The sequence below is a fragment of the Ambystoma mexicanum genome, chromosome 7p (assembly GCF_040938575.1).
Source record: "Ambystoma mexicanum isolate Mex_15411 chromosome 7p, UKY_AmexF1_1, whole genome shotgun sequence".
Taxonomy (NCBI): Eukaryota; Metazoa; Chordata; class Amphibia; order Caudata; family Ambystomatidae; genus Ambystoma; species Ambystoma mexicanum.
In genome coordinates this window covers 819,627,104-819,654,378 of record NC_090939.1, presented here as the reverse complement: position 1 = coordinate 819,654,378, position 27,275 = coordinate 819,627,104, and the positions used below count along the sequence as shown (strand labels likewise).

General features: G+C 47.6%; 1 protein-coding gene across 7 annotated transcripts in view; it reads left to right on the top strand.

The window, feature by feature from the left end:
• Positions 1 to 820: 820 nt before the first annotated feature.
• The window catches only part of LOC138525572 (uncharacterized), a 1,145,196-nt gene continuing 1,118,741 nt past the window's right edge, over positions 821 to 27,275 (top strand). For 5 of the 7 annotated variants that reach the window (XM_069635616.1, XM_069635614.1, XM_069635612.1 and 2 more), the window contains exon 1: positions 1,799 to 2,022. In XM_069635616.1, the coding sequence (XP_069491717.1) occupies positions 2,008 to 2,022 (15 nt within the window). In that variant the 5' untranslated portion in view covers positions 1,799 to 2,007. Of the gene's footprint in view, positions 1,057 to 1,798; positions 2,023 to 27,275 lie in introns of those variants that run through there. The other 2 variants (XM_069635615.1, XM_069635611.1) reach the window with 2 other exon arrangements.

The following is a 27,275-nucleotide window of genomic DNA, read 5'->3' as shown; positions in this document are numbered from 1 at the left end:
TGCCATGTTCACCCGGAAGCAATTTATCACCAAAGTGACGGGTTCACTGGTTGGAAAGCCCGGGCATGGCAGAAGTTCACCCTTGGGTTAGGCTTAGGCCTGGTTCACTAGAGGCCGTGCATTGCGGGGATCGCCCGTAAATTGACTCTTAATAAAGTGGCCTGTTGTTATTCCAAAATAAATGACTGTGTGTGAGTTATTTAAGATACACTAGTTAAGGGGGCCTTACCAGGGGCTAGCCTCGCGATGTCGGCTTTCATAGATGCAAAGCAGGACAGGACAACATTCAGCCAGTCACCACATTCTTTTGCTCAGTGCATGGTTTGACATGCAGTGGAACTACAATGCCATTGTCTCTTTGCCAGAAAGCTTTGGGCACACACGTTTACATAAAAAATAACACCAGTGCTGGTAGACATTTAACTCTTCGATGGGAAATGTATCAATTCAGAAAATGGAATGTGATCTTAGATCTTAGAAAATTAAAACATGTTCCACAGCTGCATGGGACATAAGTTAAGATTTTTTTTTAAATATACTTGTATTGGCATTTATGAAACATTTTCAGAACTCCCCTCACCATTACACCGCCCCCTCCCCTCTCCTTGAGGAACCGCTTCCCAATTTCCGCTTCAGCCGGAAATTCAGTTAAAGAGTCATGTCATTTCATACTGATGGATTTGTATAACCACGAGCTTATGGGTAGCTTGGAACCTTCCTTGTTGCTATGTTGGCTTGACCTCGTTTTAGTGCAAGCCTATGCCAGCTGCTGTCATTGTGTCTTCTTGTTAGCCTGATGCTACCATTGTTAGATCATTGCAGAGAGTTCTAGAGTGTCACACCTCCAGTCATTTCCTAGGTTCCAGAGGTGGTATCCAAGTTCATGTTGGATCCTACCAGTTGCAAGAGCCTCCATTTTCACAAGCGTGGAGACTTGCCACCGTTAGAGACGCCTCTTCATAGTGCCCTGGGCCGGAAGGGAGACTGATCGTCCAATTCTGTTTCACGGGGGCACATCTGGTGCTCAGCTGTATCCACCGCATGGAGAAAACGAAGGTAGGAGCATTTATGTGTGGAAAGGTACAAAAGGATAAATGCTTCACGCTACAGACAACGTGTTATGTAGATTTGCCTCGTCTTCCTCGCGCTCAACTCGACGACACCCTCCCTGATTTAAAAACAAACTGCTTTGCATTCAGATGTCAGAGAGCATCGGTGAATGCTATTGTCATTGTTAGAATTGCCCTTAACCTGAGTGTCAAGGAATTATTTTACGTTACGTAAGGACATATGCAATCTTCAAAAATGCTGTAACACAGACATTCATTTACCGATGCCTTTGGAGGTAACGGCGTAATATTGTACTATGTTTTGACATAAAGCCGTGTTTGGGTCCATATTTTGAACTCAAAAATATATTTAAAAAATTGGACGACTAAAGAACGACGTCTGATAAAAATAAAACACTGCGGCTTAAGCAACATGGGGTGATTGAAAGGTAAAGGGTATATGTTAAAACCATGAGGTGTTATTTTCCTTTAAACTGTCCCGGGCATGGAGTGTCACCTATTATCCTTCGTGGACAAACCTACCACCAGCCATGTTTTTTTTTTTTTTTAAAAAAAAACCCTGCCATTCCACTGATATTTGGAATCCCGTCGCCCTGTCAGGCCAACCTGTTTGCACCCGAGGCGTATGCGGCTCCAGCCTTTGTTTCTTCACCGGAGCAGGCAGCAACACCCTGACACAGTCATTGTTAGGTCAAAGTGCACTGTACTTGCCTGTGACATCTCTGGTCATTTTTTAGCTGAGTGTTTGAAGAAGTGGGAACAGAGATGATGATGGGACCAGGCTATTGCTAGATTCCATGGTTACCAGACGGTGATGCTAGCTGCCGTTACAGACTCCGTTTTATATTGCCACCCACCCCGCCTCGGGGGAGTAGGGAGCCTGTGAGCACTTTCTCTGCTTCCTGACCGTGCATTTGCTGGTCGTGTTTTCCGTCAGATGGGGAAGAAGAAGGTAGGTGCATTGTTCAAAGAAGTAATGACATGAAATGCTGAAATGTATTTAAGTGTCACACAATAACCAACTTTATCCCAGGTCTATATCTCGTGCCCCCTTCCTGATCATAGGATGTAAAAGAGCATTGGCAATGTCAATAGTTTTGCTGTTTGTAGTTGTTTATTGCATTTTACATTTAGCCCGGAGGGAAGGAATGACAGCACAGGGAAGAAGAAACAATAGCATGAGAGGGTATGAACTGCAGTGCCAGGGGTGGGGTTGGTGGGAGGGGCAGGGGGTGTGAGGGAAGCATTGTGGGGGGAGGAATAAGAAATACATGGCAACCAGAGGGAGAATACAAAAATGCCACCAATGAAACCAGGGCCAGCAACAGTACACAGGTTCATTTGACAACATTTGAAGGAAGGTGTGGCAGTGCAAATGGGGGAAGGGGAGAGTGATAGCGCAAATGGGGCGAAGGAGTGACAGCACAAGGGGGAAAAAGTGACAGGACAAGCAGGCACGTCATTTCACCAAAATGTCAGTGTAGCGGAAGTGCCATCACCTGACCATTGACCTGTGATGACATCACAGGAAGTGATGTCATTGGACCCCACTCCGAAGTGACATCACGAGAAGTGATGGAACACAACATTTCACCTCACGACAAAACAGTAAGTGGCATCACATAGCATTGTTTCTGAGTACACTACGAAAAATATGGTTATGATATCACTGTAAAGTGACATACATTTTGTACACGAATGGATCACCATATTTATTTGTAATATCAGTGCATATATGCCCATATTACCAAATCACTGTGAATGCAAGCAGACGTCCAAGGCCAAACGATAATGATGTGTTGTTATATAGCACTTACCCTTAAGCGCTTCATATGTAACAAATATACATACAATATCACCCAACCTATTTTGGTACTCATTTACAGTGTGTTTAAATAGGTTTGTCAAACAATACCCCTAAAACATCTAACTCCACCAGCAGGGGAACATGCTATATATTTATAAGGAAGGAGATAGACTACATTTTTGTACAAATTATCTCATCAACCAGACCCAAGGATCACAGATTTTCCGGCACACTTAGTCCTGAAAAAATAGATTGTATGCAATTATTCATCAAAAAACTCATAAAGTACGTTTATTCAAAAAATATTTCAATACTAAAAAACATATCGATCCAAACTCCAAACACAGTGATAAAAAAATGATACATAAAAAATGTATCTAAAACAACCTAACACAATTCAAAAGACACAAATGACATTACATTACAACATTCAACATTCTAAATGTGTCATAAAACAATTCCCAAAATGTTTCTGTTCTTCAAACCCCGCAATGGGGAACACTTTAAAATTGTAGACTGCTTCAACACCGTGTTGAGGGGGTCTTTTAAACATCACAATTTGGATGCCAATGTACCTACAATACAAAAAAAGGATCCTTGAAATCTGTGTAAATTCAAAAACGGGATGTGCTTTCAAAAGCCCATGAATCATATTATGATAGGGAGCAGGGGAACGCACTAAGCACTATGCATATCCAGGCTGGGCTATTTTTTATTTCTACCCCTCCAACAGAGACATGTACGGTAAACCCAACAAACGATTGTAAAAATTCAATCCAAGCAATCAATTTGCAGGAAAAACAGCTGTATTACATGCACATTACATCTGGGAGGGTCAGTCAGCTCTTTGGAACTAAAAACTGAAAATGTTCTTGAACCTTTCACTTTCAGTTACAGTATTTAAGGACAAAAAAGACATCATTTAAGGGGAGTGCACCGACGAGTGCTGTTCATCTGCACTAGCGTGTCGTTCTGCTTGCTACTTCCTGAAAACTACGTGCTCATTTTAACTCAACTTCAAACTTTTGCCTCATTGGACAATACAGCTTGAGCCACGCCTACCCTGTCTGTGACTTCCTACATTACCAGGAACGTGCGTGTGCACCAGGGATTGCACCGACGAGTGCTGTTCAGCTGTTCTGCTGATCAGCTGCGTCGGATGCGTAGGTATTTCCTGGCATTATCTCTAATTTCAATCCTTATTATGGCAGAGTACCACCTCCAACTGCCATGCCAGAAAATTCAGCCCTGGTATTTGGGAAACACTCTAGACCCCCCCCATTTCTATGTCTACTACTCCAACCTGCCTTTCTTCACGCGCATACGAAAAACGTGTCCAAACGAAAGGTGTAGACATTAGGCAAATCTGCCTTGCAAGCAAAGATGGTCTCTCAAATGACCCATTTGCAACAACCAAAAACCAACACCTAGGGCCTCATTACGACCATGGCGGAACGGTTTAACGGGCTCCGCAAAAGGAGGCGGACCCGTTAAACCCGTTCCGCCACATTACGAGGTCCCCTCACAGGGCCCGGTAAGGACGAAGCTTTATGAATCCCTAGTTAAAAAAGAAAATCACAGATCAAAGCTTCATCCTGCACTCGTTAACAGCAAGAATTGATTGGTTTGCGTGTGAATCTAAGCATCAATTCCATTTGTTGACTTAAATGACAAATGTACCCCAAGTGAGTCCAACTGTACTTCCTAAAGTTGCCTTGGACGTTTCAGTAGCACAGGCGGAGAGTGGTCATACAATGTCAGCAATGAACCAAAATCACCTCGCGCTTCGGCATTACCATCTAACCCTCGTTTAGATTTGATTGAGGGTAATAATGAAAACTCAAAGGTTGTTGAATTTGATACAACTGAGTCCCCCATATTTGACTTATTCCAACCTATTGCCCAAAGACAAAAAAAGGAAAAAACATAACAATCAATCCTCCACTAAAAATTCAAACAAAAAAAAATATTGAAAAACCAACCTTTAAAAAAAACCGCTCCACACAGAAAGCGAAAACATTTTTGGACGCATTGGCGATACCTAATAAGGAAAAACAAAGTCATATGAATCCAGATGTAATCACCATAGAGAATACCCTGATTATTGCATCTCTTTCACAACCTCAAGACCCTGCTCGCCCTCTGGTGAGTCCGCTGGCAACAGCCAAGGTAACTCAAAAATCTCCTTGTTGAATGCAAATGTCGATAATGAAGTTCCAACTAAGATTGACAATCCTAATGATGATCTCATGAATCTCTCTGTATATTTGGTATCCTCTTTGCCACAAACAGACATTATCCTAAAAGATTTGTGTCAATTTAAATGTTGATTTTCCTACTTTTAGGACTCTAGAACAGAAAAGAACTAGAATTACAACTTCCCATGATCAATGTAACACAAATGAACCTGCACAACACTCTACTCATCCTAAGAATCAGGTTCAGCCGAGTCAAAATGAAGCATCTGTCTCCAACCCTACAACAGTGACAGGAAAAACATTCTTGTAGAATCAGATATTCTTTTGTTAACCATGTTGAACAGGCTCCAACATGGAGCCCAACAGGACAACTCTTTTGGCTGTATTTCACATATTCATTCCGATGATATAAAAGCGATTGGATTTACCAACGCATCAAACTTGGATACAGTTGAACTACACGTACCATCACAAATTTTAAATAATTTAATATGGAAGGCCAAAGAGAACTTAAAAGATTGTGGGTTTCTTCTCGGAATACAAAAACAACCATCCATTCTGAAACTAAATTCAGTGCACAAGGAAATCAGTAGTAATCAGCAAACTTATCAATATCCACCACAAGGATACCCCACTAAACGCACGAAATCTAACTTCCCGTACACTTGTTGCAAATGCGATAACATCAGAAGACCTAGTGAACGTCGTTCGGAAACAAGAAATTAACTCAGTGCCTGTTGTTCAATCTAAATGGACTTGGCTCTCAAAAGCGATGGCAGAAACCAACTGCTCCTCTAATAACTAGATCCACCCGAAATGTGAGCCTCATCGTTGCACAATGGTAGTGTGGAACACGAGAGGCTTTTCCCATTTAACCACTACCAAAGCTGAGGCACTAGTAAAACATGATATTATAGCGCTCCAAGAAATCTGGATTACCGCACAACCGGTATGGTCAAATTTTAAAATTACCTGGATTCCGGCAATCAAACTTTCGAAAGGTCGTCCAGCTGCAGGTTTACTAGTCGCCATTAAATTTGACTCTCAAATTCAATTTGACGCAGGGGCTTCTCCTTACCCTGGAATTCCGCTAGTTAGGCTAACGACAATGAACCCACAACTTCCACTTTATCCTCAGTGTGCACTCTTAAGGGGGTAATTCATAGAATTCAGCGCACAAGTGGCGCACGCGGCTGGCACACAGTGTGCGCGTGCAAATTTCTGCGCCAGCCGCGTGCGCTAAAATCCATTTCCGCGCACAGCGTATTCACGGATTTTAGCTTCCAAAACCAGCCGTGGCGCAGAGTGGCGCTGTGACCCTGCAGCAGCGCCAGTTACGCCCCCAACCCCTCCCCGTGCACCATGCACAGCGCACAAATCCAGTATATGGCGCACAGGCCCCCAACCACGAAAACGCCTGTAAAACTCCCCGCGCACCCCTCCGAATACACATACCCTGCTGCACGGGGAGTGTCACACACGATTGGAGCGGGGTACTTGTATAACAGGGGTTCGTTGGAAGTTTCACACACGAAATGCCCTGTGCGAGTGGGGTACGTGTATTCCTGGGGTGCGCGGGAAGTTTCACACGCGATAGGCCCTGTGCGAGTGGGGTACGTTTATTCCTGGGGTGCGCGCAAAGTTGCACACGTGATTGGAGAGGGAAACGTGTATTTCGGGGATGCGCGGGAAGTTTCACACGCGATAGGCCCTGTGCGAGTGGGGTACGTGTATTCATGGGGTGCGCGGGAAGTTTCACACGCGATTGGAGAGGGGAACGTGTATTTCGGGGTTGCGCAGGAAGTTTCACACGTGATAGGCCCTGTGCGAGTGGGGTACGTGTATTCCTGGGGTGCGTGGGAAGTTTCACACGCAATTGGAGATGGGAACGTGTATTTCGGGGGTGCGTGGGAAGTTTCACATGCGATAGGCCCTGTGCGAGTGGGGTACGTGTATTCCTGGGGTGCGCGGGAAGTTTCACACGCGATTGGAGAGGGGAACATATATTTCGGGGGTGCACGGGAAGTTTCACACGCAAAATGCCCTGTGCGAGTGGGGTACATGTATTGCTGGGGTGCGTGGGAAGTTTCACATGCGATAGGCCCTGTGCGAGTGGGGTACGTGTATTCCTGGGGTGCGCGGGAAGTTTCACACGCGATTGGAGAGGGGAACGTGAATAACTGGGCTTCGCGTGAAGCTTCACACGCGATTTTGCTGTCAGAGCGGGGTACGTGAATTTCGGGGGTGCGTGGGGAGTCCTACACGTGAATTGGCAGTGTGGGTCCTCCCAGGAGTTCCCTCTACACCCTCCACGGCCCCTGCAGGCAGCCCACACCACAGGGGACTACCTTGCACCCCTGGTCATGTCCCGCAGGCAGCCCCATCTACCCTGGGCATGCCCCCCAGCCAAGCCACATGTCACCTTGCACTACTGATCACCAACTCATGTCCCCCAGCACCCCCACACCCCAGCAGCCAGGGGCACCTGCCAGCAGGCCCCCACTCATGTCCCCCAGCACCCCCACCCCCCAGCAGTCAGGGGCACCTGCCAGCAGGCCCCCACTCATGTCCCCCATCACCCCCACCCCCCAGCAGTCAGGGGCACCTGCCAGCATGCCCCCACACATGTCCCCCTGCACCCCCACCCCCCAGCAGTCAGGGGCATCTGCCAGCAGGCCCCCACTCATGTCCCCCAGCAGCCCCACCCCCCAGCAGTCAGGGGCACCTGCCAGCAGGCCCCCACTCATGTCCCGCACATGTCCCCCAGCACCCCCACCCCCCAGCAGTCAGGGGCACCTGCCAGCAGGCCCCCATACATGTCCCCCTGCACCCCCTCCCCCAGCAGTCAGGGGCACCTGCCAGCAGGCCCCCACTCATGTCCCCTTGCACCCCCACCCCCCAGCAGTGAGGGGCACCTGCCAGCAGGCCCCCACACATGTCCCCCAGCACCCCCATCCCCCAGCAGTCAGGGGAACCTGCCAGCAGGCCCCCACTCATGCCCCACTCATGTCCCCAAGCACCTCCACCCCCAGCAGTCAGGGGCACCTGCCAGCAGGCCCCCACTCATGTCCCACTCATGTCCCCCAGCACCCCCACCCCCCAGCAGTCAGGGGCACCTACCAGCAGGCCCCCACTCATGTCCCCCAGCACCCCCACCCCCCAGCAGTCAGGGGCACCTGCCAGCAGGCCCCCACATATGACTCCCAGCACCCCCACCCCCCAGCAGGCCCCCACACATGTCCCTCAGCACCCCACCCCCCAGCAGTCAGGGGCACCTGCCAGCAGGCCCCCACTCATGTCCCCCAGCACCCCTACCCCCCAGCAGTCAGGGGCACCTGCCATCAGGCCCCCACTCATGTCCCCCAGCACCCCCACCCCCCAGCAGTCAGGGGCACCTGCCAGCAGGCCCCCACACATGTCCCCCTGCACCCCCACCCCCCAGCAGTCGGGGGCACCTGCCAGCAGGCCCCCACTCATGTCCCCCTGCACCCCACCCCCCAACAGTGAGGGGCACCTGCCAGCAGGCCCCCACACATGTCCCCCTGCACCCCCACCCCCCCAGCAGTCAGGGGCACCTGCCAGCAGGCCCCCACTCATGTCCCCCAGCACCCACGTCATGATGATCCTCAATCGTGGGCTTCATGGCCACCCACACCACACCCCACGCCACCCCAGCCTAAAGACCCAAACAAGTATTGCATCCACCCACAGAGAAATGGCCATTACATGATACAACCCAAATGGCAAGTATGTACATGAACACATGTCCGTCACACACACACAATGGGTGCAAGTGAATGTGAAAACCCATATCATGACATGCATGAAACCAATGAGAGAATACCACACATCGAAGTACGAAACAAAAATGTATTGAACACAACATGAATGTAATGAAAAAAAAATCAATAATGGGAATAAGAAATAAAATGCAGCATGTCCGGAAAAAAATTAAAAAATATGAAATCAGAATCCAAAGAAATCCAAATGAAAATTTTTCCAAAGTCTCAGTCCAACAAAGCAAATCCAAGGGAAAAAAAATATATGAAATCCATTGCGCCACGGTGAAATTAAAATAAAAACGAGAAACATCCACTGTTCAACTATATGCAAATCACCAATCCAGGTTCCACGAGCCCAACAAATGAAATGAAACCTACAAAAAACCCTACCTAATAATGAACTATACACAAAAATGTGGTGCATTGTCCAAGCGGCCCAAAATAAACAAAAACAGAAAGGAAACCTGACACTATCTAACTATTTACAATGGCAGCGGGCTAGTCTGACGGCTCATTTTTTGATGTCCCATGCCAGGGCATCATCGAACTCCCACTCAATGTCCTGGAGGCGGTCCTCTTCCATGGCCCCGAGGGTTTGCAGGGACGACGACATGTTCACCTCCAACTCCCTGCGAATTGCCTCGAGGCACTCGGCCCGCTTCAGGGCCCTCCGCATGGAGTTCTCTGCCCTGACCATTGTGAGCCGTGCCTCTTCCCCCCGCTGCCGCTCCGCATCTATGGCGTGGCCCAACTACTGCCACACGGAAGACACTTGAAATCCGGGGTCCTCCTGCCCTATGGCCGATGCCTGCCCCTCCGATGTTGAAGGCCCCGAGCCATCATTGATCCCACCATGTTGCTGCTGCTGTGCCTGCGCCCTGGCTCTTGCTGCCTGCTTGTCCTCCTCCGGCTGGAGTGCAGTTGTCGTGGTGGCCACCCCTGCTGGACGTCCGACTCCCGACTGTGGCAGGGATGTGTCCTCCACCAGCCTGGCCGCTGGGTCAGGGGTAGCTCCACAGGGTACCCAGGTGACACATGGGTGGGAAGATGGCATGGAGGACGACTGGCGCGTAGGGGGTTCAGGTGAGGAGAGGGTCGCAAGAAGGTCCAGCACACGGAGGAATCCAGCACCTGTGACCCGTCCCAGTAGGTCAACGTGGTCAAAGAGGCATGCGAGACAACGTGCAGTCTCTCCACGAAAAGACTGCAGGTCACCTCGCATGCCCCGTTGACGCAACGCTATCCCACTCAGGACAGGCTCAACACGGTCCCGGATAGCCACGTCCTCAGGGAGAGGAAAGCCAGTTGTTGTGCGCTCATCCCCTTCCTGAAAACGGGTCTGGACGTAGGCATCCCTGCTGGTGCCAGATGATGCAGTGACAGGATCAGGGACAGGATTACACACAGGAACTTCTGCGGCTGCCTGTGCTGCCTCCTGTCCCTGCCCCTGCACTGCACCACTAGCACCAGAGGAATCCCCACCTCCAGACCCCGTGTGTGTCCCTTCCGTGGCCTCCTCCTCCACCAAACCCCCCACCAACCTGGATGACTCCGTGCCATCTTCCTCCATTGGACCCTGTGGGGTCTCAGCTGCCACTTCTGCTGCCGAGGAGTCCACCTCCGACCTCTGCCTCTTGGACTTACCCTCGGCAGCTGCGGCCTGGGACGCGGCTCCAGACTCCTCACTCCCCGACGAGATGACAATCTGGGAGGGGAGCCGGGCCTTGCGTCTCCGGTTGGTGGGGCGATCCCTGCCGCTGTGCTCCACAGCACCCTCTCCGCCCTCTTCATCAGTTGACGCTGCAGACAGGGAGATATAAAACACAGACATCAGGGCACTGTACAATGGACTGATACACACTTGACAGTTGCACATGAGTGGCAGTGTCAAACTTCAGACATGGCATCACACTCCACGACACACATGTCATTTCAACTCACACACATGAGCATTTCCACAGCAATATTGCACCAGGCAGCAACATCCATACACAGACAACAGCATGAGCAGCCGAAGGTGAGCCTGACATCACATGAAACACAGGGAGTGCACTAGACATGCACACACACCACCACACTTACATGCATGTCTACATCTCCTCCAACTGTCACAGTGATGTGATCGCCATACATGTCACATCTGGCATTCAGCCTTCTACATATCAGTGTCACGTGCATCCATATTGCATCACAGTTGCACACTTGTCAAATACACACACATGCACATGTACACAGTGCAGATACATGCAGCAGGAACCACCATCCATGTGTGACACCACAACCATGCCAATGTACATACAAAGAAATTAAAACATGTGTGCTACCAGACCTGCATTTGCACAGCATGCTTACCAACACATACATCATCGATGTGCCTCACACCTAAGAGGACTCACATGTGGCAGCCTCACACCCCTGTTCATACACATCCCTGCATGGCCCTACTAAAATACATGTGCGACCTGCACACTACTGGCACACCACCACACGCACAGCGTCCAATCAGTATGCATGTACACTTCCGCTCGACTCCAGACGGGTCTGCTTCTCAAGGACCTGGACGTGGAGCGCTGGGCATATGTGTTCCAGGACCCTCATCTGGTGGTCGGACAGGTGGCCCCAGCGCCCCTTGGCATCTGCTGCCTTCAAGAGGCACCAGGCCTTGTTGAGGGTCCTGGACCTGAAGTCCTCCCAGCGCTTCTTGACATGTTGTAAGTCGCGGACTGCCACCCCCTCCGCGTTGATGGCAGTCACAATGTCCATCCAGATCCTGGTCCGTCCTTCATTGTCGGCGCGCGAACTTCCAAAGAGGGCATCATACTGCCCCAGGACTTGCTCCACCAGGACACCAACTTCCCTGGCACTGAAGCTGGTGGCCCTCTGCCTCTCTGGCTGAGGGTTCCCAGTGGTGCCAGATGGTGTTGTGCCCGACATGGCAACCCCAGAGGCAGGGGTGGGTGGGCAACTGGGTCCTGGAGCTGGGCTGTGGAGCGATGGTACCCCAGTCAGGAGTCTTCAGTTCCAGCAGGGGTGGTCACAGCAACTGCACCCCTGGCTGACGTGCAGGCAGCAAATAGCAGGGCATGTGGGCAGCAGGCAGTCAGGCAGCAGCAGATGGCAGGTGGGAGCGTGCTCAGGGCTCTGGGGGGCAGTAATTCGGCCTTTTGGGCAGGAGCGTGGTCTTCTGTGTGTTGTTGCGTGGCCAGCTTGATACGGAGTGATTTGCCACATGAAAATCTTGCACGTCAGCATGTAATTCGAGGAAAGGCCCTTCCCACGTAAGCACGTCAGCACACGTACGCGGTTTCATTGGACCAAAGGCCCTTAGCGCGTAAGCGCTTCTGTGAAGTGACTCGCACGGGGGTTTCCCTCGTGACGTGGGCATAGTGGTTCAGCGCACGTGAAAAAACTGCACGTCCGCGTGTGGATGCGTGTAATCCGAGGAAAGGGCCTACACGCGTAAGTGACGTGATGCGCGCGGGCTTTTACATCAACACGGGTGCATGTTCATCGTACACGTCCAAAAACTGCACGTCCGAGTGTCAGCTCGTGTAATTCGAGGAAAGGGGCTTAGCGCGTACACGCGTAAGTGACGCTGTACGTGTGGGCCGCTTTAAAAGGTATGTGTAGGACCCCATTCCCTTGTACGTGCTTTTCGTGGAGAGCGAGTGGGTGAATTCTGTACTTCTTGTCGGTTCACACGTGATTACTTCTTTTGTTTGGGCCTGTTTCCTCAAACAGCGTTCACTTCTTCTTTTGTCCTGTCTCCTCAGACAGCGTACAGTTCTTCTTTTGGCGGGGGTGTTGCCTACGCGCACACGCACATTTTTTTCACGTTCTTTTTCCAGGCAGACGGTGAGTCGCGCACGCATTTACCAACTGTGCTTGCCCCGTGTGTCGCGTACCCCTTCAGAGGTCACTGTAGGCTGCATGTAACACGCGTACGCTTGTTTTTGTGTTTCTGGGTGCCACAGCCTAGTGCGGGTTCATTTTTCCACGCACGTGGTCTACGAGGGGTTGCGTGCACGTTACTTTTTTGTTTTTGGGGTGCCTGTGCGTTGCGTGACCCGTCATCTTCCCCCAGGGGTCACAGACAGCCTTGCTAGAGCACTAGGGTATGAATTCCATCTAGTACCCTACCCCTTTCACCCCCAATTGCCCAGGACAATTGTTTACTGCAACTCCCATACGCACAACAACATCAGTGCCATGGTTGGGAGGCGACCTAGCGGTAAGGGAGGCAAAGGTGGCCGACCTCCAAAAGGTGGGTGTGGTGGGCACGGTAGGGGACGTGGCCAGGATTTGCAGGGTGCCCCCAGACCCCCATGTGTGGAGGACCAATCAGGGACACCCATGCCCCCCCCATGGTTGAGGGAAACGTGGCTGACACCATCCCAGCTAAGCCCTTGTTGGACCAGCCCATTGTGGCACCTGAGCCGGCACAGAATGACTCCCAGGCTGACTTCCTGGTCAGCAAGTCTAAGCCACGTGTGTCGGTGCAAGTTGGTGTCACCAGGCCGCATGGATCTGGGGCAGCGATGTCATCTGCTGCCCCAAGTAGGCAGGGTGGGGAGGCTGCAGGGGCAGCTGCAGCTCTATCTACCCCAGCTCTGAGTCTCCCAGCCGGGACAGTGTCGGTCCTGGTCCATCAAACTGACGTTTCCCCTGCCAACATCACACTTCAGCCAATGCCTGCACCAAGACCTATGGTCATTGTGCCTTCGCACACTCCAAGTACCCAGTCCACCTGCGCTTCTGCCCCTACTGACCAGAGCGGCGCGCGCCGCTCAGGCTCTGCTCCACCTTTGAAGAAGAGGAAGAAGGGTGCTCTGGCACTACAGGCTGAGACCGCAGACACGGCTACACAGTCCGGCACGTCAAGGAAGCCTAGCTTTAATGACGCCGAACTTGATGCACTTGTGAGCTATGTGTCGGCACATAGCCGCGAAATGTTGGTGACTGCAGGATGCAAGAGCACACCTGGTCAACGTAGGGCACACTGGCAGTCCATCGCGGACCGCATAAGTGCCCTTGGATTTGTGAGGCGCACAGCTGATGATTGCTACAAGCGGTGGAATGACCTGAAATGCAGAGCAAAGAACAAGCTGGCCTCAAATCATGCCGCTACTCTGGTGACTGGCGGTGGGTCTCCACAAGAGGACAACAAACTCACTGAACATGAGTCTGTTGCTGGGACCTTCGTCACAGAGGAACAGATCCAAGGTGTGGGAGATGTACCTGATTACGACGCATTGTCCGGTGAGTGCCCATGCGTGTGTGTGTAATCCATGTGTATGTTGTTTGGGTAACGGGCTTCTGATTGAGTGTCAGGTGAGGGTGTGTACTCCTGAGTGTTATGGGTCACCCATTTGCTTCCTCCCATACATTCACGTGCCTTGGATTTGGGTATGACTGTATCCCTTCTGTCCACAGTTGCCAATTAGGCCCACATTAGTGCACTTTACCTTGAACTGTCATCTTGCAACTACATTGTTCAGATTTTGTAAGTGTTCATTCAGGCTGATTGTTTCCACTTTCCCATTTTTGCTACGCATTATTCTGCCCTATTGCAACATATGTGATATGCTTCGGTCATTGTTTACAAACCACAGTGGGCCACTATTTTCACCTTGTTATGTTAATGATTACACAATTCAGGCCGATGGAGTATTGGGCTGCAGAAATGTTTTGTTAGGGCCTGTTTGCATGTGGAAGATGACAGATGTTTCCTGTAATGTTAAAGTGACCAACCATTGATCAGCCCACAATGACTGTGTTATTGGACACTGGATGTGTTAGTGTGTGGCACATGCATATTTTGCAACACTATTGAGCATCAATCTTCGCATCATGTCGATGTGACATGGATGTGTGACAGTACTCATTCACTGACATATTGCTGTAGTTTTGTAATTTACCGTGGCTGTGTGGTGGCATGTGTCATGTATGTGTATTGGACATGCGACTCACAGCCTGATGTGTGATGCCAGTGCTACCCAACATGCTGCAAATGTGTTGCTTTTCCATCTTGCTCTCCAGAGTGTCTTCCTTTTTGACTCCACTTCCAACTCTTTGACAGTGCATGCATGGCAGGGTTATAGTCATGTGGGACATGTGTAAATCATGCACGCGCATTTGGAGGAAGTGCATTTGTGAAGTGCTGTCGGCCTTGGAGGAGCCCAAATGCCCGTTTTCTCTGTGGACAAACTATAACTTGTAACAAGCCTAAGCCCCGCCCCTTCTTCCCAAAATCCTCTTAAACAGCGGGCCGCACGCATTTGGCACGCAGGCATTTGGAGGAAGTGCATTTGTGAAGTGCTGTCGGCCTTGGAGGAGCCCGAATGCCCGTTTTCTCTGTGGACAAACTATAACTTGGTAAACATACTGGGAAAGAAGAGACTTATTAAGGACACTATTTCTAGTGGCAACTGTTATTTATACCCTCTTGTTCTACTTATTTCCACAGTAACAAGCCTAAGCCCCGCCCCTTCTTCCCAAAATCCTCTTAAACAGCGGGCCGCGTGCATTTGGCGCGCGCGCATTTGGAGGAAGTGCATTTGTGAAGTGCTGTCAGCTGTCTGCTGGCTGAGGGTCTGAGGGCTGGGGGCTACAGACAATTACATTTGCAATTTGTCATCTTTCAGGTAAAAACATGCACTGAATGATAGATTTGCACATATTATTGTGAAAGTGAGAAAAAAGGTGGACATACATAAGTAATTGTCATAAGTTAACACTACGATATTACTGTTATATGATAATATTTTGATCATAAAATGGTAATGACGCTGCGCACCGCGATGCCGTCAAAGGAAGCCACTACCGTGTGTGTACATGATGCCATTTCTACTCCCAAAACGTCCTCAAGAACGATAAATCTCGCACGGGTTAGCATATCAACATCTAGCTTGAGAGCCTGTTCGGCAGTAGCCGATATTAGAAAATACTGTGCTATAGGGAATACAAGTGGAAGTAATAGCGAGAGTGCTCAAGCAGTTCGGCATGATGAATTGTCAACTAAACTGGATTTAACAGACAAAGATACTCAAGAGAGTTGTGAGGAAATTCATGTGCCCCTACCTGACTCGCTAATTGCGGCAGGTTTACTGGATGTAATTGACCAACAAGGAGAGGGGAGGGTGGAACCCCAAATCAAGGTGGTAGAAAGCATACTGGGCTTACAAATCACTCCAGTCTTAAGTAAGGATGAAAAAGAACAGGATGTTTTTATTGATGATACGAAGAATGGAAATGTTGAAGTGATGAGTTTAGATGACACACTTAATAGAAATGAAGTTAGCTCGCCAGAAACAAACCAGCCTTTTGACTTTAAACGGGATTTAAATGTTAGCATAGATAGGCAGGAGCTATACCAGTCACCAATGATGTTTTCTCCAACAAATATTGCTTCATCTGTCTCTTCCTGTTCCTTTGCTGAACCAACCCCGCGGCGAAATCACTCGGCCCCAAATTAAAAGATTCAGGCAATACCAGGAAGCTTTGTTATAGGACTTGAAACCTCTTTGCAAACTATGAATGCAGCTCTTTTTTCACTTACACGCCTCTATGATACACTAGATATGAAAATTAACGACCAACACTCCCTTCTAATTAAATTACTTCAAAAAACCGCAGCAAAAGAGTCCGGTTGTGGTTGCTGCGAGAAGGAAAAGAACAGACACAACAATCGAATCATAAGTCTGGAATCAAGAACAGAAGATACGAAATTACAGGTTGATGATATACTTATAATCGATTGTACTCAAAATCAATTGTCTGCATTACAATTAGGGGTAAAAAACAAAAATAAAAATACAAAGGCAGGAAGTTCAACAGAATTAGTGCAGGAACATAAAATTGATTAATTAATGTGGACGATCAGGAAAGCTCTATGAGAAGTAGTATGGAAGAAAAAAAAAAGAAGAGTGCATAGTTGGACAATTCTGCTCCAAAAAAAAGAAAGACAAGGCAAAAAACGTGGAGATCTCTGACAAGCATCCCCTAATACAGAAAGAAAATAGTGATACTCAACCTACTACAGGGGTAGCAGAAAATGAAAATACGCCGGTGTATGACATCTTTGACACAAGAAAGAAAGAATCCAACACGAATGTCAAAATTACTACAAAAAAATCAAAAAATGTTCCTACCGTTGGTAACTCTAAAATCACAGGAACAAAACAATTTATACGTACCCTAACTTTGCCGAAAACAGCGGCAGCTGTAGCTCGCACGGCTATCGCAAATAAATATCAGAAAGCGATATCCCAAAAAGCGAGCCAAGGACGAATGACACAAACGCCCGCAGAATATGAACCTTTAAATAATCTAATTCAAATGGCTGATCAGCAAAAGGAAGCTGAAATTTGCAATGCCAATAAGGAGATATTATGTGAGGCGAGTAGTAGTGAAGCAAGTGATGCACTAAATAAACCAGCGAACCAGATCAGTGATGGCTTGACTAACATTGAGACCCAGCCTATAAGAGAGAAACAGGATAAGGCTAGCAATGGTGTTGAATGTAATGACTCTACAAAACAGCAGCAGGATAAGCTGATACTTATGTCAGAATGGAAATCAGAAATAGAGCAATCCTTGAAAAGAATCATTGCTCAAGTAAATATGAATGAGAATCCAATGGGAACTGGTTTGGGTGGGGGAGCTCGTACACCCGTGAGTAACATGGTAAGAAACAATCAACCTCAGCCTAAAACACACTACATATCTAAAGCTGGGTATCGAACGCCAGGCAGAGACGTTAATACAAAATGTCTGATAATGCAATGTCGACCTCATTGATTAAGGTGATAGCTAACACTTGCGTAGAGGTGCGGCTTGAGATGGCTGGGTCCTTTCCTCGAACTGTGCGTACTGCGCCATCGGTTGGCTCGGTTGGCTCGGGCGGACTGGCTCTAGTGCTGGGAACGGAGCGGAGCCGGGAGCCGGGAGTCGGGAGTTGGGAGCACGGAGGAGGACGGAGGTTTTTTGTGCACTCGTCGAAAGGAGAGCCGCCAGTGGTGACGGGTGTGCACACCCGATTCGTCGCCCGCCGCCCGATAGTGCGGCCCACACGGAACGTAGAGGGCGCACTGGGTGCAGTGTGATCCGGCGACGAATCGAGCGAGATCTCCCCCCCGGGGGTAACTGGCCTTACGGCAAGAGGTACGGGGAGGGGTGTTGACGCCTGTGGGTGTAGCGCTGGGCGCTGGGCACACTCGCATAGACCTGACCAGGTCACTGGCTGAATAAGGTGCCCCCTCAAACTGCGCAGCGAGACTACCTCCCCATTGTAAGATTTTGTGAGTGGGGTGACAGTTCCTCTACGTGGATACTTTCCCTGGCGCAATTATCACAGTAACTGCGTTCCTCTACTGATAAAGACTGGTGGCATCAGAAGTTGAGCCTGGTAGAATTCCAACGTAACTGGAGACTGCGGGGACTTACCCTTTGATCCTGTAATCGGCCAATTCTACCTACTTGTGCCAGGTAGCCTACTTATCCCAGAGTGGATGGCTCCCCATAAAAAACCTGCTCCTTCCAAATATAACCTAAGGAAAAAGACACACGAACCAGACTTGGGTCCCATAATGGAAGAGTCTAAAGGCAGGAGAAATAAAGCCAAGAAGGGAACCCCCGTAGATCAAGGTAAGATAACGGGTTTTTTCCCCATAAATATACCGGCTGAAAATAATTCCACAACCCTCGAGACGCCCATGAATCAAGTGACCAATACCTCCAATTTGGACAGATCACTAAACTTTGAGGATATTGATAACAACTCCTTACTGGACTTATGCCTAACTATACAGAGAGGCATGACACCCCAGATTGTGGTGCACTCGGAGGATCTGGAGTCTCTCACACCGGAGAACCAGAGTGAAAACCATGGCAAACGACTTTCTCAAGCTGTAACAATGGAGAGGCTATCTACATCACCTAACCTAATTATTGATACCTCAACTGACAATGGAAGAGAGACAGTCAGTAATATTCATCCGGTAGCCCAGGAAATTGCAGAATTACAAGCTTCCGTGGCTTCCTTACAGTTTGCATTAAAAATATTGCTGAAGATGTCGGGCCGCATATTGGCAAACACAAACACATTGATGAGTGACACTGAGCAAAGACGGAAGGAGGCCGAGGATGCGGAAGTCAATCTATCTGAAGCTATTATAATAGCAAACGAGATACACGAACAACAACTCCCTGACCCCCATACTGACATAACAGCTCAACCAGACATTCCACTGACCCATAAGCAGCGGAGGTTGGCCAAGTCAGCGCTAGACAGGGCCAGAGTGAATACTCAAGAGCTCTTACCTTTTGAACTAGAGAAGCCTATTCCTCGTTCTAAAAAAGGGAAAAAAAGAGCAGCTCGAGCAAAGAAGCGAAGGGCTGCAGGAGATGGTTGTCTAACTAGTTGGTTGATTGCGGAGACCACTATAGCCCCAGATGGGGCCGAGGAACTCGAAAACTCAATAATTGAATCTATACTTGAAGACGATGGCACTCTAGAAAAGCCCCTGAAAACAGCGCATGAGCTTGATTGTCTCCATAATACAAATTCTTCAGATCTGGCAAAAGAGTGTGATCCGAAGTGGAGGAATCGCACCTGTATTATTAGAAATTTATATCAATCTGGCACAAGCGCTTGGCTATCTCGCTCCGAATTTTTAAAGAGACTATACTCGGTACCTCAACTGAGAGTTCTGCAATCGGAAGACTTTCAATTCCTTGAGCCCTTGTCAGGATCCCATCCCAAGGTATCAGCCCTGCATTGCAAATTTACATCGACTGCCCAACTATTAAGGACTTATAAAACAGAGCTGAAAACTGTTGACATTGAGTTAGATGCTGAAGTAAACTATAATGAGCCTAGTAGCTCTGAAATTGAAAATGTTGTTGATGGGCCCGTGGTCGCTTGCCCTATTATGCCATCAGGAACCAAGATGGACAAAAATAATGTACAATCCATCCTGAAATGGTTGACGGAGGCATTGTCTAAGGTGGTAGAGAATCATTGAAAATTATCGTTGGCTTCGTGGAATGTCGACCTCAGCCTTGTCAAAGTTTCAACCTAAATAGGCAATCTGTGCTAAATATATTTGCTGAGGTTCAGACTCTTGAAGGGATAAGTTCATGTGATATAGACCAGATAGAATTCCCTCACCGAAACGATCTGTCCATAGTAAAGCTAGGGATGAAATCCAGCTTTGTCAAAAATGCAGTATGGGAAGCACGAGATGATCTCTATGAATTGGGTTTTATTTTGATAAACCCAGCCTTGTGGGAACAACAACAACCACCTATCCCAAGAAACCAGGCTGTGCCCAAAGTAAATGTATACCAGAAAGGCCAAAGTTGTAATTCACGATCAAATGTCTCAAGTTCAAATGGGCAAATGGTAGAGGAGAGAGAGCTGAGAATGAATAGCAATTAACTAGTCCAAAATCTAAAAACCCTAGCGATAGCCTCTTGGAATACAAGAGGCTTTAAGCATCTCACCAAATCCAAAGATAGCCTATTGTTGAATTATGACGTTTTGGCTTTCCAGGAAATTTGGCTCGCAAAGGCTCCAGTGTGGGACAATCATGTGTTAATCTTGAATCCTGCTATCATGCTAGTCAGAGGTAGACCTATGGCAGGTTTAATGGTAGCTATAAAAACATCCCCTAATATGCAAATTGAACAGTGGTTTTCTCCTAACAGCTTTTTACAATTGGTAAGGATTAAATTTAAGACCGAAGATATTGGATTATTAAACATCTACTGGAATCATTCTGGAATATCCGAATCTGATTTCTTTGAAGCTATGGACGAAACACTAAATTTAACAATCCTAGATCTGATTTGCAAGCATGTAATAATAACTGGGGATTTGAATATAACATGTATAACCCAAATGGGAACACCTCTGACGCTGATAGCTAAAAGATGGAACGCTTATATGTCGGAACAAATGTTTGTAATGTTAAATGGTGCCAAAAAAGGTGACATGCGATCTAACACCACGTGGCATAGAGGTTCACAAACAGCAACAATTGATTACACCTTTGTAAACCGAGACCTGTTCAATTATATAACTGAATTTCGAATTATATCCCAGAAAATAAGTGATCATGACATCCAGTCCATAAAATGGACCTGTGAAATTGATGACAAACTATACGATTCATCTCTAGCTTGTAACTTAATGACTAATTCAGCTCAAAATCGATTTCATTGGACTCCGGCATCTTTACAACTCCTATGTGAAACACTAGACCGGTCCCAGCATAGTAACACAGTTCATGGCTCTAATACCTGTCCTTCTTATGTTGAAGAAATGCAGATCTTCAGGACTAAGAGAAATGATCAACATAGTAGCAAGCCTAAAAATCTACACACCTTTGACATTGAGGTAGCTACTCATAAATCTCGATATAGGGCTGATAGGAGGAAAATCATAAAGAAAACTCTCTGGACTGCTTACGACAACTGAATACATTAAAATGCAAATACAAGAATTGGATAAGAGCAAGGAAAGCTCTTATGTGTCAACAGGATGCAGAGGTTATGTTAAATTATCTTCGGGAGAAAAATTCAGCTAAAATATGGTCACTTCTAAAACAGACACCGATAAAAGTTCACATAGTGAATCAAATGAACCCTATTCCCCAAGAAGTATGGTCTACCTTTTATAAAACTTTATATGCTGACACTATCACTACTACATATCAAGAGAATATTGAACCAAGCAGGACAGAGAATCTTGTTTTTGACATTGACGACATTTTATTGTTCATTGCAAAATTGTCTACATCCCGTGCTCCGGGCCCAGATGGTTTGTCAAACTTCATGCTAAAAAAAAATCCAACTGCATGGGCACAAATTCTAATAACCATCTTTAGGCAAATTGTGTCAACTCACTCCATTCCAGATTCATGGAGGAAATCCATAACTATCCCTATCCACAAGAAAGGGGATAATCAACAACCTAAGAATTATAGACCTCTCTCATGGATGTACCGGGAAAAATGTTTGCCCGTTTATTATTGAGAGACATCAATAATTGGCTTAATGGGGCGGGAATTAGAGACCCAAATCAAACTGGCTTTATGCCAGGAATGGGGACAGTCATTAATCTGCATATTTTGGAAGTATTAAAGAAACAAGAGTATCAGAGGGGGCAGGCAATATACATGGCTTTTATTGATTTTCAAGCTGCCTTTGATTCAGTATGTAGAAAAAGGCTAATCAATACGTTACAGGAAGACAAGTGTCCGAATTATATTATATACTGGATCAACGAATTACACTCTAAAACTACAGTACAAATTAGATTAGCCTTAGATGGCACCCTATCGGACCCAATTGAAACATTTCGGGGACTAAAACAAGGATGTGTCTTGGCAAGTACCCTGTTTAACTTCTTTATGTCGGCAGTGCAATATGATTTTTTGAAAACAACATCTGACGCTCCCCGTTTGGGAGCTCATGCAGTCCCCTGGCTATTCTATGCTGACGATTTAGTGTTGCTTTCGAAGACACCAGGGGGCCTGCAGGCACTCCTAGATACACTAAGCAATTATGTTGACGCAAACTTGCTTACAATTAATCAAGGCAAGTGCAAAATCATGAAACTTGAGCCAAAGAAAAAAAAATAATCTCCAAAACCAGAAAATGGCAAATCCAGAACGTGAATATAGGTGTCATCTCTGATTACAAGTACTTGGGAGTGACATTTAGCAATAACCAACAGGACAAACCATAGTTCTGTGAAGTCGAAACCAAGGTTAATACTGGTATAGCTCAGTCTAAGATAATACAAGGCAAATTTGGCAAATTTTCACTACTTCCAGCCATCACATTTTATAAGCAAAAGGTCACACCGATAATAACCTATGGTGCTGAAACAAGAGAGACCGTTCCAGAGAATGTGTGGCTAAAACTTGAGGGTCCTTATTGGAAAAAAATCTGTGGCCTTCCAATGTCTACCTCTATGTGTTTAATAGGACATGAACTCGGTCTAGTATCATTGTATGCAATTTATACATGGAAAATCTTGATGCTGTATCGTAAATATAACATGGCTACTAGAGAAAATGGAATAATGTATACAATGAGAGGACATATGTTAGAATCAGTGAACCCCAAAATTGAGAAATGGAGAAAGTGGGTAAAAGAACTAATGAATATATCTGGTATTGATCTTGAGCTACTCATTACCAACCCAAAGAGGGCAAAAATGAAACATGAATTGTTTGATTGGATAAGAACTCGAGAGGCATGTATAAAACTACGAGTGTTTACACAACAAGCCTTTGCGACCAAAAAACTTCATGTAATGGAAAGCTACTTAACAAAGTTCCCAGATGCCAAATCCAGGTATACATATATGAGAATACGATTGAATATTTGCCATACGAATCAAGTGAAATTCATGAGAAAGAAAACAGCCAATGCCAATTGTAGATTTTGTCTTGTTACAACAGCAATGGAGACACTAAAACACTTATTCTCTGAATGTCCTGCCTTATTACAACAAAGGTGTAAAATGTTTAAACATTTGTTCGAGAGTGAGTCCAGCTTAAGTGAAGACATGTTCTGGAAGATCTTGTTTAATAGTCAATCTGCTAAATTGAACATTGCAAGTGTTATGTTTATTGAATCACTAGCCTTGTCGGACTGAAGTGATACTACTAATCTCAACTCTAAAGTGATACAATTTTAATTTGAATTTTAAATGACACAAGTGGTCCAACATGCTTTTTCAATGTGTGGTATTTCATAATTAAATGGATTGATGTGGACACGTTTTAGTGATTTGCTGCTAAATTGAACTTCCTAATTTTCTAATGTTATTATATGTTTTAATAATAATTGGGCATATCAAATACTTTTGTATATTGTAATATAATGATGTGATGTAATGTATAATTTTTTTCTAGTTTGCTTTGTTTCTCTTTTTGAAAGGCTGTATTTTACAGCTAAATCAAAATTAAAAAAAAAAATAATAAAAAATCATGTACTGGATCTCTGGCTTGTCACGGCCTATGTGTGTGCTATGGTGCTCATGCCTGTTTCCATTTGTTGTCTTTTGTTGTCTTTCATGTTTTTGCGGGTGATGACGCACTTGGTGCTGTTGAGGTTGAGGAGATGGTGCAGGCTCAGGAGGAATCTCAGGTACGGCCGGGCACCAGTGGGGGACGTGGTGTGGTGGTGGGTGAAAACCCAATGTTACTGCAGATCATACTGTCCAGGGGTGTCTCTGGGTGCACCTCCCCAGACCTCTTTTCAGGTGCTGAATCAGATGATGAGACTAATGTGCAGTCCCAGGTAAGTGTTTCTGGCAGGGATTCTGTTCTGTCCAACCCACCTGCACCAGGGGTAGAACCCTCTATGGGGATGTCAGTGTTGGTAGGTCCGCCTTTGGTGGTTACGGATGCAGGGTCACACTCCACAGCATCTGATCCTGTTCCTGGGCCAGCAGATCAGAGGGGGAATGCAGTCCTGCAGCCTCAGGCAGTGCCAGCACAGCAAGGTGCAGATCACCTTGCCCCAAACAGGTGTGGTGCCCGTCGACGCGGTGGCCGTGCGCCACCAGGCAATACTGTATGGCAAAACTCCATGTACGGTATGGCAACCCAACAGGCAGCATCAGTAGAAATGATGGCTCAGGCAATGGAGAGGGTGGCCACTTCCATTATCCCCCCTGAAAGGCAGATGGAGCAACAACAGCAGGCAACAGACTCCATTTGCCAATCACACAGGGAAGACATGTTGGCGTCCAACAGGGACCGACGGGCGGCACTGGAGACTCTGGGCGAATCCATATCAATAGAGTCACAGGGCCACAGGGAAGCCCTGAGGGTGGAACTCCATAACCTCAGGCAGAGTCTGCTTGAACTTGAGGCTTCCTGAAATGTTAGGGCAGAACAGCAGCTGGAGCAGCTCACACGTTCGCTCTCAGCTGAGCTGCATGCAACACGTGAGGAGATCCGGGCATCACATGAGGCCATGCGTGCAGAAATGCAGGCAACCCGTGATGTGCTGCATGGGATCTCCGCACTTTAATCCTCCAGAATCAGACCTTCCAGACACGCATGCTTGCTGCCATGGAGGACCATACCACGGCTTTGCGTGGGCTGCCTCCCATAGTGCCACCGCCTCCTGATGCAGCAGCAGAGGATGAGCAGAGCGACAGCAGTTCTCCCACAATGGCATAGCCATGCAGGCCATGAGCCCAAGGAGGGTTTTTTTCCGCAACATCCACGCAGGTGGGTGTTGGTGTGCACCCTGTCCTTGAACCTCCTGGGTGGCCTCCCCCACCCCCCTGTTCCCCACATGGCCATTTATTTATTTTTTTACAGGTGTTGCCTTGTGTGGCTCCCGTGGGCATCCACTGTATTCCTGCTGGGCACATGCAGGCTTTTCCTGAGTTTGGGTTAGATGCTTGGGTTCGTGAGACACACACCCCTCCTGCTTCCCGTTTCCATGGGCTTGCAAAGGGTATGACCAAGTGACAGTGAATTACACAGTGACGTTGGGCTCCCATGAGCTGTGTGGGAAGTCTGTAGTCAATACTGTGTAGACATCCCTAGTGGATATTGTAGTTGTATTGTACACTGCATGGTGTATTGATATGTGCTTGTGCATCCATGTCTTCCTCCTAATCTGCAGGTTCCTTCCTCATGTCTTCACACGGCCGTCTACTTTGCAGATGCAGTTCATGTTGAATGCAGTACACTGCGACATTTGCGTGGCAGCAACACTCTACAGTTGGAAGGGGTCGATGTGCTGGCGTATTCAGGTTGTAAGACTACCACTACTTGAACTTAGTACTGTCATGTTTTTGCATTTTTCCATGGTGTGTTGCAGCATTGTGTTGGTGGTAAGTATTTGGTAATGTGTGCTGTTAGTTATACATTTCTGGGAGCATATTGTGTGTGGGCATTTTCCATTAGGGACAGTGTACTTTGTGACACTTGTGTCAGGTCTTGTGCATTGCTTTGTTTGCTTTCACATTGCATGACATGCCATGGTGTGTTTGGTGGTGGAGCTGGGGAGGGGTTGGGTGACATGGTGCTGTTCTCATGTTGTATTTAGCAAGGGGGTAATGAATTTAGCAGCCTAGATGTATGTCTTTTGATGAGACAGCATTGGCTGTGTTTGGGTATGTAGGGATGCACATAATGTAACACTTCCAGGTGACCAATCTCAGGATAGTATGGTTGTGACAGTTGAGTGTCCCTTATGTCATCATCATTGATTGTCATCTGGTATGTGCCAGGGCTGTGTGCACTCCACAGGGGTGTGATTTTATTTGAAGTAATTAGCCACCAGCTGCGTAGGGGCTGCCTCACCACGTGCCTTTCCCCTCCCGTGCTCAGCGGGTGTGCATGTGGTTGGGGATGTGGGGGCACCACCATGTCCACCGGCAGACCCCGGCGTGTTGCAACGTTGTGCAGGACACATGCTGCCACTATGATCCTGCACACTACTGGTTTAGCATATAACAGCTGCCCACCAGAGTGGTCAAGGGAGCGAAAGCGTGACTTGAGCACTCTGAATGTGAGCTCCACTATGCCCCGGGTTGCAAAATGGGCTGTGTTGTATCTTACCTCAGGTGGCGGGGTGGGGTTCCGAATTGGCATCATCATGTGGGTGCTCAGAGGGTAGGCAGTGTCCCCTGGGGAGGTGGTGATGGGTATCATTAGTGGGGTTGTGACATTACTCAGTATCTGACATGCATGCATGTGCAGTGGCATTTATACTCACCAAGCAGCCATGTATCGCCATGCCGCCCAGCTTCTAGGTCCCGGTTTAGGGTTGACATTCTGTAAATTAAACTGTCGTGGGTGGACCCTGGATAGTTGGCATATACTGAGGTGATGATTGCCTTGCCATCACATACTACCTGCACGTTGATGGAATGGCAGTGCATGCGGTTTCTATAGATGTGCTCAGATGCCCTGGGGGGGCGTAGAGCCACATGTGTGAAATCAATGGCACCTAGCACTTTGGGGAATTGTGCCACCCCATAGAAATCCTGGACGGTGGCCTGCCTTTCTGCAGGTGTTCTGGGCAGGTATATGTGCCTGCGGACTGATGGGTGTGCAGTCATGATGGCCAACACCTGGTGTAGGCAGCTTGACTGCGTGGTCTGTGACACCCCCCCACTATAGCACTTGTCCGATGAAATGATGCAGTGGCCAAGAGGTGCAGTACATTGAGGACCTTCTCCAGGGGGCTGAGTGCTTGGGAGCACAGGGTGGGTGATGTGAGGTCATCTTCCCACTCACTCACCAGGTTGAGTATTATGTGAGGTGGAAACCTGTACCTCCCATACACCTGGTCATCAGGCATCCCAAAAAGGCTGGTTCTGGGTGAAAAATTCTTGGCCTGACTATCCTCCTGCAGTATCCCACGACCACTG